Source organism: Sinocyclocheilus grahami, unplaced genomic scaffold (genome assembly GCF_001515645.1).
Source record: "Sinocyclocheilus grahami isolate Dianchi unplaced genomic scaffold, SAMN03320097.WGS_v1.1 scaffold313.1, whole genome shotgun sequence".
Lineage (NCBI taxonomy): Eukaryota > Metazoa > Chordata > Actinopteri > Cypriniformes > Cyprinidae > Sinocyclocheilus > Sinocyclocheilus grahami.
This window is the reverse complement of record NW_015505492.1, coordinates 76,014-92,000: the sequence shown is the minus strand read 5'-3', so window position 1 is coordinate 92,000 and position 15,987 is coordinate 76,014. Positions and strand designations below refer to the sequence as shown.

Sequence of the window (15,987 nt, the reverse complement as noted above, 5' to 3'; positions counted from 1 at the left end):
AGCAGCCATAAAAAGTGCCTGAACATTATCAGCCCTAAATATAGGAGGACAGCATATGCATGAGAATGGTGCCAGCTTTAGCTGTACTCCACCCACCCAGCAGTGTGCAATACAATACTTCACCACTACTGAGTTTTAGGAGACACATTTGCTGTCGCTTATACACTTGGGCATATATAAATGCCATTTATTGTGATTTGAATTTATAATAATTGTAAAGGAAACCGGAGATCCGGAGAAACCGGAGATGTATGTATGTGTGTGCACAGGCTTATCCTCCATTCTGGGGACCAAATTTCTCCACAAGGATAGTAAAACCTGATATTTTTCAGTTCCCATGAGGGAAAAAAAGTATTAAAAATACTTGATGTTTATCTAAAAATGTAAACATGCAAAAAAGGTTTCTGTCAGGGGTTTAGGGGTCGATTTAGGTTTAGTGTATAGAAAATATTGTTAGATCAGTATAAAAAACAGTAGAAGTCATAGAAGTCTATGGCAAGTCCCCACAAAGATACAAAAAAAAAAAAAGTCTAAAACATGCAGTCACATTTCACTACTTAGCCTTACTTCTATTATGAAAAGTAAGACATAAGCGCCACCATGTGGTGATTAGTCATCTTCACCCCATAAACCATGTTTTTAGTCTTTCTAAAAGGAACACTTCGACACTGATAATTCTTTTTACAAATGAATTATTATGAAACATGTTACAGTCAGTCAAATTCACACTCCAACATTTAAATGAGCTTGGCCTTCTTAATTCTAAATAACTTTTTTTTTTCATTTGTAAAAAGCAGAGGCGGACAAAGTACTCAACTCCATTACTTGAGTGAAAGTACAGATACTGCTGGTCAAAAATTACTCCATTACAAGTAAAAGTTGTAAAGACAGATTTTTACTTAAGTAAAAGTACAGAAGTACTTGCTTTTAAAAGTACTTAAGTACCAAAAGTACATTTCCTTTTTCGTTTTATTGTTGTATTTAATACTTGCAATACTTAATAGTATACTTAATTTAACTGTATATAAAAATACACCTTGCTACGTGTACTGCGTTAAGCTAACTGAGACTTGTCATTTGCACTTATATATTGTTGCTCTCTTGTTAGTTTTGATTGCTTCTATTGTCCTCATTTGTAAGTCTGCTAAATGACTAAATGTAATGTAACATTTGCAGCTGGTCAGTGTTCAAAAAATGCTGGGAAATAATATAATGTAGCCCTACAAGAGTCTGAAAAAATGTATTAAAAAAAAAGTCACGTTTTAGAGAAGAAAAAAAATCACCGACTGACTTTCAAAGCTGCTACATAGTAACGACTTTCTACTTCGAGGACCTTGATAGAAATGTAGTGGAGTGAAAAGTACAATATTTGTCTTTCAAATGTAGTGAAGTTAAAGTCATAAGTTCCCAGAAAAAAATAATACTCAAGTAAAGTACCGATACTCAAAAAGTGTACTTAAGTACAATACTCAAGTAAATTTACTTAGTTACTGTCCGCCTCTGGTAAAGAGTAACTCAGACATCATTAGGTTTAAGTGCATTCATGTGAGACAGTGGGATCATGTCTGCGTTTGTTGCTTGCCATGAGACAGAGACATTATGTGAAATTTCAGGTGTTTTATTGAAACTATTCATTGTATTAGAAATACAAAGACACTCAGTTAGAATTACTTAGGTCCTAAAGTTCAGCTGAGCTCATCATAAGCGTTGCACAAACAAAATTACCAGGGACATTAACCACAAAGTTGATTTTACCAAGACAGACACATTGATCTAATGATTTGTACAGCCAAAATTAAGAGCGCTAAACAATGTAAAGATTTAGTTTAGAAGATTTAGTCTATAAAATAAAACATGACTGACACTGACTGGAAAGACAAACAAAATCGTGGCTCAGATTTTAAACACTGTATCTACTCTATATCAACTTCTTATTCAATTTCTAAATGTAATTTTTTTTTAAGAAAAGGAGACCTTTTAAAAATGAAATATTCTCACCTGCCAGTACTACAATCATTATTTATTCATTCTCTCTGTATATCTAGTTCACATTGATATAAACTGTTTTCTTTCCTTAAACCTCTATCCATTGTTCCCTTAATATTACAAGATGTTTTACTAGATGTTTTTTCTCTTAAGACATTGCCATGTTTTATGGACTTTGGGAACACATTCGAAAACCACTCATCCCCGAAATCATCAGCCTCACTGACGCACATGCCATTCAAATATTTCATGTTCCTACGAGTATTCTGACTAATTCCAGTAAAGCCAGTTGGCTAATTAACCTTCTGATAATCCTGGACAGTGCTAGCTTTGCACTTTTCACACTATCTTCATGAGACAGATTTGTGTCAGTGCTCAGATAACCTTTCTCTAGGACTGTCTCCAACACTGAACCTTTCCAACACTTACTGATTTGACCACTTAAATATTTTTCTATAAAAAATAAAAACTCAAGTTTTCATTAATGTCATATTTTTAGTATATCAATAGTCTGATATAAAGACCAAAAATCCAGTCAGAGCACATTTTAAGGAACCAGCCTGGTTCCCTGTTTACTTTGCTCCTACAAATAGGCTGTGACCCTTATGCACCTGTTCAGTGCAGGCTCTGCCAAGAGATATATCATTTCTGATTGACCTAAGAGCATACAGCAAAACAAAGCCTCGGCTTGCATTTTTTCCCATGCTTTCATATGTCAAGTAGATCAAGGTTTACACCCAAGATCCGCAAAGCAACTACACTTTAGTATTTTAAAGGTGCCAAAAAAACTCACATATGTGTGTCGTAATGGAGAAATTTGAAGAAAAATATTTCAAAATACCTCAGTCCAGTCCATGTGAAATGTTTTTTCTGGTGACATGTCAATGTATTTTTTCTTATCCCTATAAAATTGGGAACACGTGAATTGACACGTGAACGTGAATTGGCATTTGCAACTCTTTTTAACTGCCGTAATGTAACTCATTGTGTGTTTGCGCACACTTGGAAAAAGCTCTCTCTGATTCTGATGTATGGATGAAACAAGATATGCAATAAAGAAAAAACAAACAAACAAAAAAACTATGTATTATACATCTTGATGTTATCCATTAGGAACTGACTGGATTAAAAAAACTGGGCATTCTGCACCACTAGAGAGCCAGACAGAATGTAAGTTTGCTAAAACAAAGCCCAAGTAACTATTTGGCTATTGGTTAACATCATCTAAGTGAAAAAGGCAGAGCCATTTCAGAGGAAGTGCAAGCTACACTTTGATTGATGTTTACAAAGCCAAACAATGTTTCTCTTTGGAATAGCATATATAAATTGTTCACAAGAACAGGAACATGCATTAAGTAAATAGATTTCATGTTAACAACACTGAAGGTTTTAAACATATTGTCGAACATTTAGCAGAAATTCAGGATTTTTCATCTAAGTTTTGAAAAACACTCTCAAAACAAAACAACAAATATACTCCACAGTATATTTTCATCTGAAATGGAGAATATAATTTCTTTGCATCTTCAAGTTATATTAAATCATATTTGAAAAGTATGAATTTTGTGACTGCAACAGAAGCAGATGGTTTAGATTCTTCCTCATGTAAAGTAACATCATCAGTGAGGAAGGGTTCCAGGCCTCCAGACGCGGGGCTGAATACCCACACGTGTTGCAATAAAACGGGGTTTAGGAACTTGGATAGGGGACTTTAAGGGGTCTGGTGGTAGGGAACTTAACTCAGGGGCACTCTTAAAATGTTTGGCAGCTTGAAGCCCAGAGTAGCTTAGGCTTGACATACTTGACATGGGAGCTGGAGGTGAGTATGGCATGGGGTGAGGGATGGGCACAGCTGAAATTTTAGGGAGCTCTGGGAGGCCTGGGGCTCGTGAAGGTGCCGGAGTTGATTCGGGTACAGGTTCAGGTAGAGGGGACGTCATGTCAGAACGAGAGATGTGCTCACCAAGTGTGGTCCGTGAGCGTGGTACAATCACTGTGGGGTTGAGAGTTGCTGCTGACATTGGGGTGGGAGTGGAGAATCGTTTGATTTCATATACACGTGCCGCCTTTACTGGGATCTGCTTGGGTGGTGTCAGAGTGTGGCCTTCCCTTTGTTGCCTCTGGTAGGAGGACACTGAAGATGGTGTGCTAGTGCCACCACCAAAACAGAACATTGCAGGGTTCAGTTGGTAAGGCTGCCTCCTCATAAAGTCCAAGGCTTTGATACCTTCTTTTGGGACACCATAACTACCCTTACTTCCTTTAGAACTTCCCTCAGACACTTTGACACCCCCACGCTGCACCCCAACAGGACAGGATGGAGACAGCAAGGGGTTGTAACCTATCGGTGGAGGAGCACGAACGTTAGGGGAATACTTCCACTGGGATGGGGTTGGTGAGGTTTTTTGTGGTTCAATCAAGTCTATGACAGAATGGGATTGTTGGGGTTGTAGCGGTGCAGGCTGCAGATGTGGAGAGTCTACAACAAACAAATCCTTGCGACACTGCCTACGAGCAAACAGCTCTGCACCTTTTCCCTCCGCTTGAGGGATCTGTGACATTTCTTGGATGACCCTTGGTTTAGGAGCCACAGGTGGTGGAACTCTTGCCGTATTGTCATCAATGTTGTGAGTAATATTTTCCAGTTCATAATATCCACGTCTGGGTCTTTCATCTAGGTTCTGCACCATAGACAATAATTCAGGGTTTGGTGAGTTTTTCTTGCTGTCAGGTATCTTAAACATTGGCTTGTAGGCACTACGTCGGCGGGCCTCTTGGAGAATACCAGTGCGGCCAGTGGTGGCAGAGGATTTTTCACGATAGACTACAGGTGACACCGGAGTTCCAGTTAAAGAGGTCTCAGAAGCTGCACAGGTCAAAATAGAAGAGGTTTGGGATGGTATTGCAATGACCTGAGGTGTAGCAGGAGCCATAACGGGAGCCACAGCGGTCACTATGTTGTCAACAGGGATTGCTGGAGGAACAGTTGTTTCGGCTTCTACAGGACAGATAGGTCCTTGGGTTTGAACTATGGGAGGTGGCACTGATGCAACCTGGAAGTTTTCCACTGAGGAGCAGTGAAGACTAGGTTGAGAATATGATTCCACAGATACAAGTGGAGGAATAGACTTTCCAGGCATAAAGGGCTGTGTGGGTATCATTTCAGGAGGGACATCGGCACTCATTCGCCTCATTGTGACTTGGCTAACAAAGGAGGCCGGGATAACACTCATGGCATGCTCTTCTGATGGTGCAGAGAATGGATGTGCAACCACAGCTACTGAAACAGGTCTGGGTGTCTTCTTACTGACTGTAGGGCGAAACACAACAGGAGCAGTGGCTGCCCGATTGGTAACACAGCCTGGGGCAAAAGGTCGGGCAGTTCTGTTTAACACAGAACTGGAAAGAAGTTCTGGTAGAGGAGCTGGTTGTGGAGGCATCACAGGTTCTGCAGAAGGTACTGAGAGACTAGTTATGGGCAACGCAGCGGGGGCTGGTGCCATTGTGTTTGAAGTATCTCCATTAACCATAACATGGACAGTGGAAGTGGAAGTGGCTTGATGTGTGGCCATCTGTGTCATGTTTTGCATCTCTGCTGGTGGAACCTCATGATGTAGAGTTTTTGAAGGTCTGGCAGGTTTCGGAGCAACTGGTGGTGGCTGGACATTATGCTTTGTCAATGGGTCTGGTTGTGGTTGCGGTGTCTGTAGTTGAGGAGGTGCTGGTGTCTCTTTCAGTGCAATTCCCAGCATTTGGCTTTGTAACTGTTCTTGCGCAGCTTCCATTTTCTTTGCATGTTCCTCAGCCCTTCTCCGCTGCTGCTCAAACAACTGTGCCCCCTTCCCAGATGTATCACTCAGACCAGGACTGAGAGCACCACCTTCTCCTTCCTGACCTCTGGAAGCAGATCTTTTCTCCAGCATCTCAAGGTATTCACTGTCCCATGTGGGGTCGGGTGCAGCAGAGAAACCTTCCTCATCAAATTCTGATTCACTGCCAGGAAATATGCCATCCTCTTCTTGAGAGTCCTGCCTCATGTCCTCATCAACACTTCCAAAGCTGGTCAGTGTGTATTTCTTGGAGCGTTGTCGGCGCTTTTTAAACATCAAAACACCCTTTGAATGAGGGTTAGGTGCATCTGTCAGTAGTGAGGCGATGGTACGGCACTTGGACCGAGCTTCTTTCACCTGTTTGTCCGTGATCGTATCTCCACGGTTCAATTCTGCATAACATGAAATTAAAAGTTTGAGACAGAACTGAAAAATTGCATTGAATTGAAAACTGAATTGAGAATAGATGTTTATGGCTTTAAACTATTCATGCAACATTTATATGTCCATGCACATGCTACACTCAACTCCTCCATTAAAAAAGGATAGTTAAATATCTCATAAAAGGTTAGATTAGATTCAGTTTTTCATATGGTACTGCAAAGTTGCATGTCAAAGAAAGTTTTCATAGCATAACCCAATAAAAACTGTATTTAATCAAAGCATTTTGCAACAGGGACCACTCATTATATTAATCTGCAGCAATTAGAGAAAAAGAGCATTATCATTTGGCTGCCAAGATGATTTGTCTACCATTGAGAGATGCTTTATTTACCAGTGCTTAACTGTGGTCCCTGAGAAGAGCATGAGAATGTTTAGAGTACAGATTAGGGTTGTCTTTAGATTTATGACTGTTTATTTATGCTGGTGCTTGAAATTACACTGCTTCAAATAGCAGTGGCTCTGAAGATGCTTGTACACTTTATAAAAAGTGGTACTATGGCACATAACCCCAAGTCTCGCCTCTAATATATTTTTTAAACCTAATCATTATCAGAACAGGAAAAAAAAAAACTTTACTCTAAAATGTAATATCCCTGGAATTAATTTAACGAATTAACGTAAATCGTGAGGTGTAACCATCTGTTGAATCTAATGTTTTCACTAAATGGTTATCATAATACATATTTTGTTCATGCATATTTAATATTAATATTCCATTAATAGCATATTAGATTCCACAGTAAGTAATCTCACCATAAACACAGATGTCAATGTGTTGTTTATCACCTGATCTGGGATCAACAAACACACATTCCGCAGCTGTGAACCAGGATCAGTGTCATACCAGTGTAATGCAGTGTCCGGGCACCGGAATGTTAAACCTGTGTAACTAATTGTACGTATCTCATTTTATGAACACTAACCTGGCTTCTGAAATATGCTAATTTGTGACTTGCACTGATTACTTGTAAATTACTTTATATTCCAGCCAGATGCTTCTATACATGTCTGAAAACTATACGGAGAATACTAACAATACTGTCCAGTATTTCAGCTAGGGATCTAGGTGGAGAGAATGAGCGCAGGCCTGTGAGGAGCACTGTCACCTGATATAAGCTAGCAGCTGGAGATGCTTATGCCAGCTTATGCAAAACAGTGCTCAGGTTATCAACCCTGCAAGCCTCAGGACAAATATAGACACTAGTTCTGGCTAAAAGACTCATGACCAACCCTCATCTCTTCAAGGGTTTACATGCAGGCAATCACAAGCTGTGACTTTAAGCACACATTTACAAATCTAAGCAGGTGTTCATGACGGTAAATTTGAAGCCAGTCGACATGCAAAACAGTGCTCAGGTTATCAACCCTGCAAGCCTCAGGACAAATATAGACACTAGTTCTGGCTAAAAGACTCATGACCAACCCTCATCTCTTCAAGGGTTTACATGCAGGCAATCACAAGCTGTGACTTTAAGCACACATTTACAAATCTAAGCAGGTGTTCATGACGGTAAATTTGAAGCCAGTCGATCATAAGAGCAATGATCTTCATATACTCACTTGCTTGTTTTGCTTTATCCATGTATGTTAATGTGAGTTCCTCATCCACTGGATTGTCAACTGGCCCAACCATGGGCACCAACTGAGTACGAGAGCTCAGCATAAGAGCTTCTTTGGCTCTCTCTGGAGAAACCAGAGGGGGAACATGTGTGGGCTCCTGGAACCCACTGTCCTCTTCCATTAGCCCTTCTCGTGGGTTTTGGTCATCCGCGCTCATGGATGTATCGGTGGAGGTCTGAGAGGACCAGGCTCCATGTGGAGGGGGTTGGTAAATCACTTCTCTGTGGGCTACACCAGGCAATGCATCTTCTCTTTCTTTAGGCCCCAAAAGATTGTAAACTTGGGCATCCGAGGCACTGTCATACCCACTCATTTCTGAAGTCTCTGCTCCCTCCGGTGAGGCTCGACCTGCCTTACCAGGTGAATTGCTGGGACTACGTCGTTTTGGTTTGCGTTGCCTCTCATGAGCAGCCACGTCTGCATCGCTGTCTGTTTCTCCGTAGTAGGCCTCACTGCCCGGTGGGGAGGTCAATCCACTGTGTCCGGTCGGGGACATTAGGGATCCACGGTGGATCTGCCGCACACTGGACTGGTGAGGTCGGGAGCTGGATGGAGACATGGCCCTAATGGCAGCACGGTACTCTTTATCAATGCGGGGAGAAGGAGCTCGAGCAACCAGAACCACCGACTGGAAGCCAGCCGGTGTCCTGATAAACATGTAAGAGGGTAAAATAGCACAGGGGTGGTCAGAAACAGTAACTCACAACAAACCTGGCTTGGAGTTAATACAGTCACTTACTTTCAGCTCCCATTTGAGTTAAACACATTTTGGCATTGAAAAAGGAAAGGATGGCTTACCTCCTAACCCGGATGTGTAGCGTTCCTGGTATGCTGTCGATCAGGTTCATGGCCTGGGCATGCGACAGACTCCCACAGGAATTCTCATTGATGGACACCAGCTCATCTCCCTCACGCAGTCCGGCACGACATGCTTTACTTCGCTTGCGCACCTTACACTTTATAAAAAGTGGTACTATGGCACATAACCCCAAGTCTCGCCTCTAATATATTTTTTAAACCTAATCATTATCAGAACAGGAAAAAAAAAAACTTTACTCTAAAATGTAATATCCCTGGAATTAATTTAACGAATTAACGTAAATCGTGAGGTGTAACCATCTGTTGAATCTAATGTTTTCACTAAATGGTTATCATAATACATATTTTGTTCATGCATATTTAATATTAATATTCCATTAATAGCATATTAGATTCCACAGTAAGTAATCTCACCATAAACACAGATGTCAATGTGTTGTTTATCACCTGATCTGGGATCAACAAACACACATTCCGCAGCTGTGAACCAGGATCAGTGTCATACCAGTGTAATGCAGTGTCCGGGCACCGGAATGTTAAACCTGTGTAACTAATTGTACGTATCTCATTTTATGAACACTAACCTGGCTTCTGAAATATGCTAATTTGTGACTTGCACTGATTACTTGTAAATTACTTTATATTCCAGCCAGATGCTTCTATACATGTCTGAAAACTATACGGAGAATACTAACAATACTGTCCAGTATTTCAGCTAGGGATCTAGGTGGAGAGAATGAGCGCAGGCCTGTGAGGAGCACTGTCACCTGATATAAGCTAGCAGCTGGAGATGCTTATGCCAGCTTATGCAAAACAGTGCTCAGGTTATCAACCCTGCAAGCCTCAGGACAAATATAGACACTAGTTCTGGCTAAAAGACTCATGACCAACCCTCATCTCTTCAAGGGTTTACATGCAGGCAATCACAAGCTGTGACTTTAAGCACACATTTACAAATCTAAGCAGGTGTTCATGACGGTAAATTTGAAGCCAGTCGATCATAAGAGCAATGATCTTCATATACTCACTTGCTTGTTTTGCTTTATCCATGTATGTTAATGTGAGTTCCTCATCCACTGGATTGTCAACTGGCCCAACCATGGGCACCAACTGAGTACGAGAGCTCAGCATAAGAGCTTCTTTGGCTCTCTCTGGAGAAACCAGAGGGGGAACATGTGTGGGCTCCTGGAACCCACTGTCCTCTTCCATTAGCCCTTCTCGTGGGTTTTGGTCATCCGCGCTCATGGATGTATCGGTGGAGGTCTGAGAGGACCAGGCTCCATGTGGAGGGGGTTGGTAAATCACTTCTCTGCGGGCTACACCAGGCAATGCATCTTCTCTTTCTTTAGGCCCCAAAAGATTGTAAACTTGGGCATCCGAGGCACTGTCATACCCACTCATTTCTGAAGTCTCTGCTCCCTCCGGTGAGGCTCGACCTGCCTTACCAGGTGAATTGCTGGGACTACGTCGTTTTGGTTTGCGTTGCCTCTCATGAGCAGCCACGTCTGCATCGCTGTCTGTTTCTCCGTAGTAGGCCTCACTGCCCGGTGGGGAGGTCAATCCACTGTGTCCGGTCGGGGACATTAGGGATCCACGGTGGATCTGCCGCACACTGGACTGGTGAGGTCGGGAGCTGGATGGAGACATGGCCCTAATGGCAGCACGGTACTCTTTATCAATGCGGGGAGAAGGAGCTCGAGCAACCAGAACCACCGACTGGAAGCCAGCCGGTGTCCTGATAAACATGTAAGAGGGTAAAATAGCACAGGGGTGGTCAGAAACAGTAACTCACAACAAACCTGGCTTGGAGTTAATACAGTCACTTACTTTCAGCTCCCATTTGAGTTAAACACATTTTGGCATTGAAAAAGGAAAGGATGGCTTACCTCCTAACCCGGATGTGTAGCGTTCCTGGTATGCTGTCGATCAGGTTCATGGCCTGGGCATGCGACAGACTCCCACAGGAATTCTCATTGATGGACACCAGCTCATCTCCCTCACGCAGTCCGGCACGACATGCTTTACTTCGCTTGCGCACCTACAGGATAATTGTAGCAGTTGATAATGGATAAATAGATCAACAAGACATTTAACTTGGCCTTGAAAGTTTTCCATAGATTAGGCAAAGACTAAGGCATTGATATCGCATTTCAAATTCTTCCCATCTTTAAAAGCGGATCTGCAAGAATGAGTGATATATGAGTTTGGTCATACACATTAAGTCTATATCCATCCATTCTCTAAACCTGGTATTTTGTAGGTGTCTCCAATTCACCTATCCTGAATGTGTTTAGATTGTAAGGTAAACCATAGCACATGCAAACTCCATACCGAAAGGCCTCTTGGAACAGCTGGGACTTGAACCAGGGACAATCATATATCAAATGGGATAAGCCAGTGAAAATTGTGCAACATTGTACACAATACTTTAAATGCTGTTTTTTAATTACAGACAATTTTACCTTAATATTTAAAAAAAAGGTGTTACCTTAATATTTAAAAAAAGGTGAAGAAAAAAAAACCCATTGTACACAATACTTTAAATGCTGTTTTTTAATTACAGACAATTTTACCTTAATATTTAAAAAAAGGTGTTACCTTAATATTTAAAAAAAGGTGAAGAAAAAAAAACACTCAGTAGGCTGGCATAGACAGTTACCAGATGCTGCCCATGTGCCCGTGTTAGTGTTGTTTATCAACTGGACCTTGCAATGGCATTGCTCAAACCCCTGTCCTGTCTGTCATCTTACTCAGCACAGGAGGACAGGCTCTGATTTCAGTTGTTTTGTTCACACTGAACGGTTCACATCTTACTGAGGATGCAATAATCAGTCTATAAATACTTACATTTAGACTATAAATAGACAGTGAGATGGGTTCATGAAATTTTCTCTGCTCTTTAATACTGTGCGAAAGCTCCTGAGTCACTATACTATTAAAATTACATTTTAAAGTCTGTGCGCTCCTTTGGCCTTTGATTGTACAGAACAGACTAAAACAATATGGCATATGGGTCATTGATCTGCTTTCCATTTCAGACTCTAATCCTGTACTTGGTTGCCTTTGGTTTTTAGGATACCACTATAATGCAAAGGTTATATTCAGGACCAAGTGGTGAACTGGGATCTGTATGCTGCCCTGTCACTAAACCGCATCTTGATATGGGGCCATGTCCATTCCACTAGTTTAATCTAATTCACTTTTGGTGACAAGCATCTAGCTACCAATAAAAAGCAATACTTTTCATGACAGCCAAGATTAGTGGATGCAACAAACTAACCTGATCAGATAACATTATTATATAGATAGATAGGTAGATATATATATATATATATACTGTATATAAAATAGTCCATAATAGTCCGTCGTTACTAATGGCTTGAATTATCATCTTTGGTGTTGGATTAAAGTAAAACACATAACCAGGGCCATTTTTATTTCCTAAACTATTGCAAGCATGACATGACAACAACATGACCATCAACCAGAATAAGCTGCTTTATCATTAAATACTGTGTATGACATTGTACCCTGTATAAAGAAAAAAAGTCTGCTGGAATTGGAAGTAGATTATTTGAGACATAAGCATGGTGTGACATGGGACCAAATTACACTCAATTAGGGCAAATGCTATTAAATATGACCTGAATGCTCAAAGGCTAAGGTAAGTCATAAAATACAGTAATACAGTGTGTGTGTGAGCGCATAAACCTTTATTGATATATTATTATAATCACAATCTGCTATTTAGATCACAATTTGCTACTTAGTAAGTAATAAGTAATAACAAAAAGTAATTATAAAATAATAACATAAACCAGTATCACATAATTATATGTACCATAAAAACACCCTGTTTCCTTGTACTGCTAGCTAGATAGAAAAATGTTACTACAGTCATAAACTGCCCTTTGTTTTACATATAAAATTGTATTCTACAATCTTAGCCTGTTACTGGTAATCTACTCTTACATTGTCACTATTACAAAATGTAAAATTTGTGCACATTAGCTATTTAGGACTCAAAGGTTAAGGGGGATACTTGAAAGCTCATAGCTCTATGAATCATTTGGCTTTTTTGGGAGAGGATCAGTTCCACACCACACTTAAGAGTGCAGGGGCCTGTGCTTCTGGTGTCCATTACATCTTCAGGCAGCTCAACATCTTAAGTTTCTTTAGAACTAAATAATTGTGGGCTGAAATAACTCTAAAAGACTTAAAGTGAGGTACAGTACATTCATTGATGTGTTTCCTGGCAATCATACCTTGGCAACCTGCAGAGGCTTCTGGTGCTCGATTCCTCCCTGTAGTCTGAAGCCCCATGGTGCACCTCCAGATAGGGTGATGATAACCTTCTCAGCCACCATGGTGCGGTTTGTGCTTGCGTCTTTGATTCAGTTTGTTGGCCTGGGGGCCCTTAGGTCATACGGTCCATGTTATTTCAGGGCCCCCTTAGAGAAGACAACTACTACTGCAACTGTGTCCTAGGGTTCCTTCTAGTTGCTCTTGCAAGAATACGAGCGCACATGGATCCCCTCCCACACCCTGAGCTGGATGCTGGTGATAGGGGGACAGCCATAAAGGAAGTTAAAATAGAGGGGAAAGAGAAAAGATACCCACCGTCTCCCTGTGCAGTGCAATCTTGTGTTGGATGAAGGTAGAAGCTAGTTCATCGCAGCTGTGCTGTCACTCATTGCTGGCTTAAAGGGAGGGGGCATACATTGCTGATATAAAAATAGCCCTTTGCCTCTCTTGCTAAGCGGTCAAGCTTTTTAACAACTTAAGAATAGCGACAAGTAGATTTACGTCTGAAATTGAAAGAAATTAGTTATTATTAATGATGTTTACAATCTCTCATTGAAAAATAGCGTATGATTTTTAATTTAACCTTCAGTAAATGGTGGTCGGGGAACTTTATTACGGTCAACTGAGGTTTTCCTAAATGGTTAGTTTTTTCTAGGTTTTATATTATAACATCAGGACCTTCTAATAGTGTGGGATGAATCACAGAGCTAGTTTGTTTTACCACTGCATCTGTACACATACTGACAGCAGACCTGTCCTCTTGGCATCCAAACTGGGACACTTGGCCAATCAATCTTTCTTTAGACAAGCATGCACATGCCTGACCGGAGTAGGAAATTAAAAGAGACTTAGTGACACTTTATATCCACATACAGGATTTAGACATTGATCACCAGGTCTAAAGGAAATCAAGAACAAATATTTATGTTACATATACATTTCTGTAATTTCTATTCATCAAAGAATCCTGGAAACAAAATGTATCTCACTTCTACAAAAATATTGGGCTGCACAATTGTTTACAGCATTCGTAATAATAATACATTTTTCTTGAGCACTAAATCTGCATATTAGAATGATTTCTGAAAGATCATGTGACACTGAAGACAGGAGTAATGACTGCTGAACGTCCAGCTTTGGCATCACAGGAATAAATTATATTTTTAAATGTTTTAAACTGCAATAATACTAGTTGAGTGATTTGAGTTGAGTATGGGTCATTAATTTAATAATAAAAAGAAAACTATTAGATAGAATAGAAAAAGAATAGAGAACACTAGTCATTTGTAATAAAATAGAATAGAGAATGGAAATAGAATACAGAGTGGTAGTGCTAGAGCCTCAAGATTTTTTAAAAAGAATAAATAAAATAAGTAGATAGAATATAAATAGAATAGAGAGTGGTAGTGTTAGAGGGTCATGTTTTTTTAATATATAAAAGTAGATAGAATAGAGTGCAAGTGTTAGAGGGTCAGTTTCTAGTAAATAAAAAGAAAACAAGTAGATAGAAGTAGAATAGAGAATGCTAGTGTTAGAGGATCAAGTACAGATGGAAGAAGATGGCTAAAGTCTCAGCTGCTCAGATCAAGTTACGTCAGCAGGGAACTGTTAAAGTAAAAGTCTGTGAAAGTGATTTTGTGCACTATAATGTGTGAAGTAGGGAATTCCGGTAAAGGGGTGCAGAGCCAGTGGTTGTTTTGTAGGCAAATATCAATTCCTTGAATTTTATACGAGCGGCTATTGGTAGCCAGTACAAACTGATGAACAGAGGTGTGACATGCAATCTTTTCAGGCTTGTTAAAGACTCTTGCTGCCACATTCTTGATTAGTTGCAGAGGTTTGATAGAACTGGCTGAAATACCTGCCAAGAGAGCATTGCAGTTCAGAACAAGAGCTTGAACCAGGAGTTGTGTAGCATGTTCTGATAGAAAGGGCCTGATCTTTGTTGTATAAGGCAAATCTGCTGGACCGGGCAGTTGTAACAATGTGTTCTGTGAAATTCATCTGATTAACAATCACAACTCCAAGGTCCCTTGCTGTTCTGAAAGGTCTTATGGTTGACAGCTGGACGGACAAATTGTTATGAAGTGATGGGTTAGCTGAAACCACAAGTAGTTCTGTCTTGGCAAGGTTGAGTTGAAGGTGATGGTACTTCATCCAGCAAGAAAGGTATGTTAGACATGCTGAAATGCAAGAAGCTGAGATCAGATGATCAGGATGGAATAGAGAGAGTTGAGTGTCATCAGCATAGCAGTGATATGAAAAGTCATGTTTCTAAATGACAGAATTTAGTGATGACATGTAGATGGAGAAAATGAGTGGTCCAAGAACTGAGCCCTGGGGCACCCCAGTAAGTAGATGTTGTGACTTCGACACCTCACCCCTCCAAGATACCTTGAAGGACCTATCTGAGAGGTAAGACTCAAACCACTGAAGTGCCATTCCTGAGATGCCTTTTGCCATGAAGGTTGACAGGAGGATCTTGTGGTTAACCATGTCAAAACCTGCGGAAGATCTAGCAAGATATATACTGAAGATTTGGAATCCACTCTTGCAAGTCTTAGGCCTTCAACAACTGAGAGCAGGGATGAAACCAATGAGCTCTAAAATGTTTCACGGAGGTACAATAGCATATGTGGCCACTTCTAGTTGTGCAAGCTCAATTTCGTGCGTCGTTGTTTTCTAAAATATCAGAATTCATAAGTATGCAACTGTGGAGTTCTACTATAGGGAAGCTCAAACTTTTTCAGTCATTTTGCTGTAAGCAATATTAGGTGTTCCAGAAGTTTCATTATACTTAGCCAACAAGTTAGACATGCCATTACAGACATTTCTACAGGCCAACAGTTTCAGTGCAACCACAGTATTTTGAAGTGTCATCATTCAGGGTGTAGGACTATTTTCTGAATGGTGAATAACAACACATCCGGTTTAAAGGTGCAGATGTCGACAGTCCAAATCTAGAACGCAAGCACAGTCCGTG

The 15,987-nt window shown here is 40.6% G+C and overlaps 1 protein-coding gene across 1 annotated transcript; it reads right to left on the bottom strand.

The window, feature by feature from the left end:
* Positions 1-1,615: 1,615 nt before the first annotated feature.
* Positions 1,616-13,338, bottom strand: synpo2la (synaptopodin 2-like a). Its single transcript, XM_016294118.1, has 4 exons — positions 12,965-13,338; positions 10,586-10,737; positions 9,728-10,434; positions 1,616-6,208 (listed from the first exon to the last, which is right to left on the bottom strand). Exons 1-4 carry the CDS (start codon positions 13,064-13,066, stop codon positions 3,606-3,608), a joined length of 3,564 nt encoding a protein of 1,187 aa, XP_016149604.1. The 5' UTR covers positions 13,067-13,338; the 3' UTR covers positions 1,616-3,605.
* Between the last annotated feature and the right edge of the window lie 2,649 nt (positions 13,339-15,987).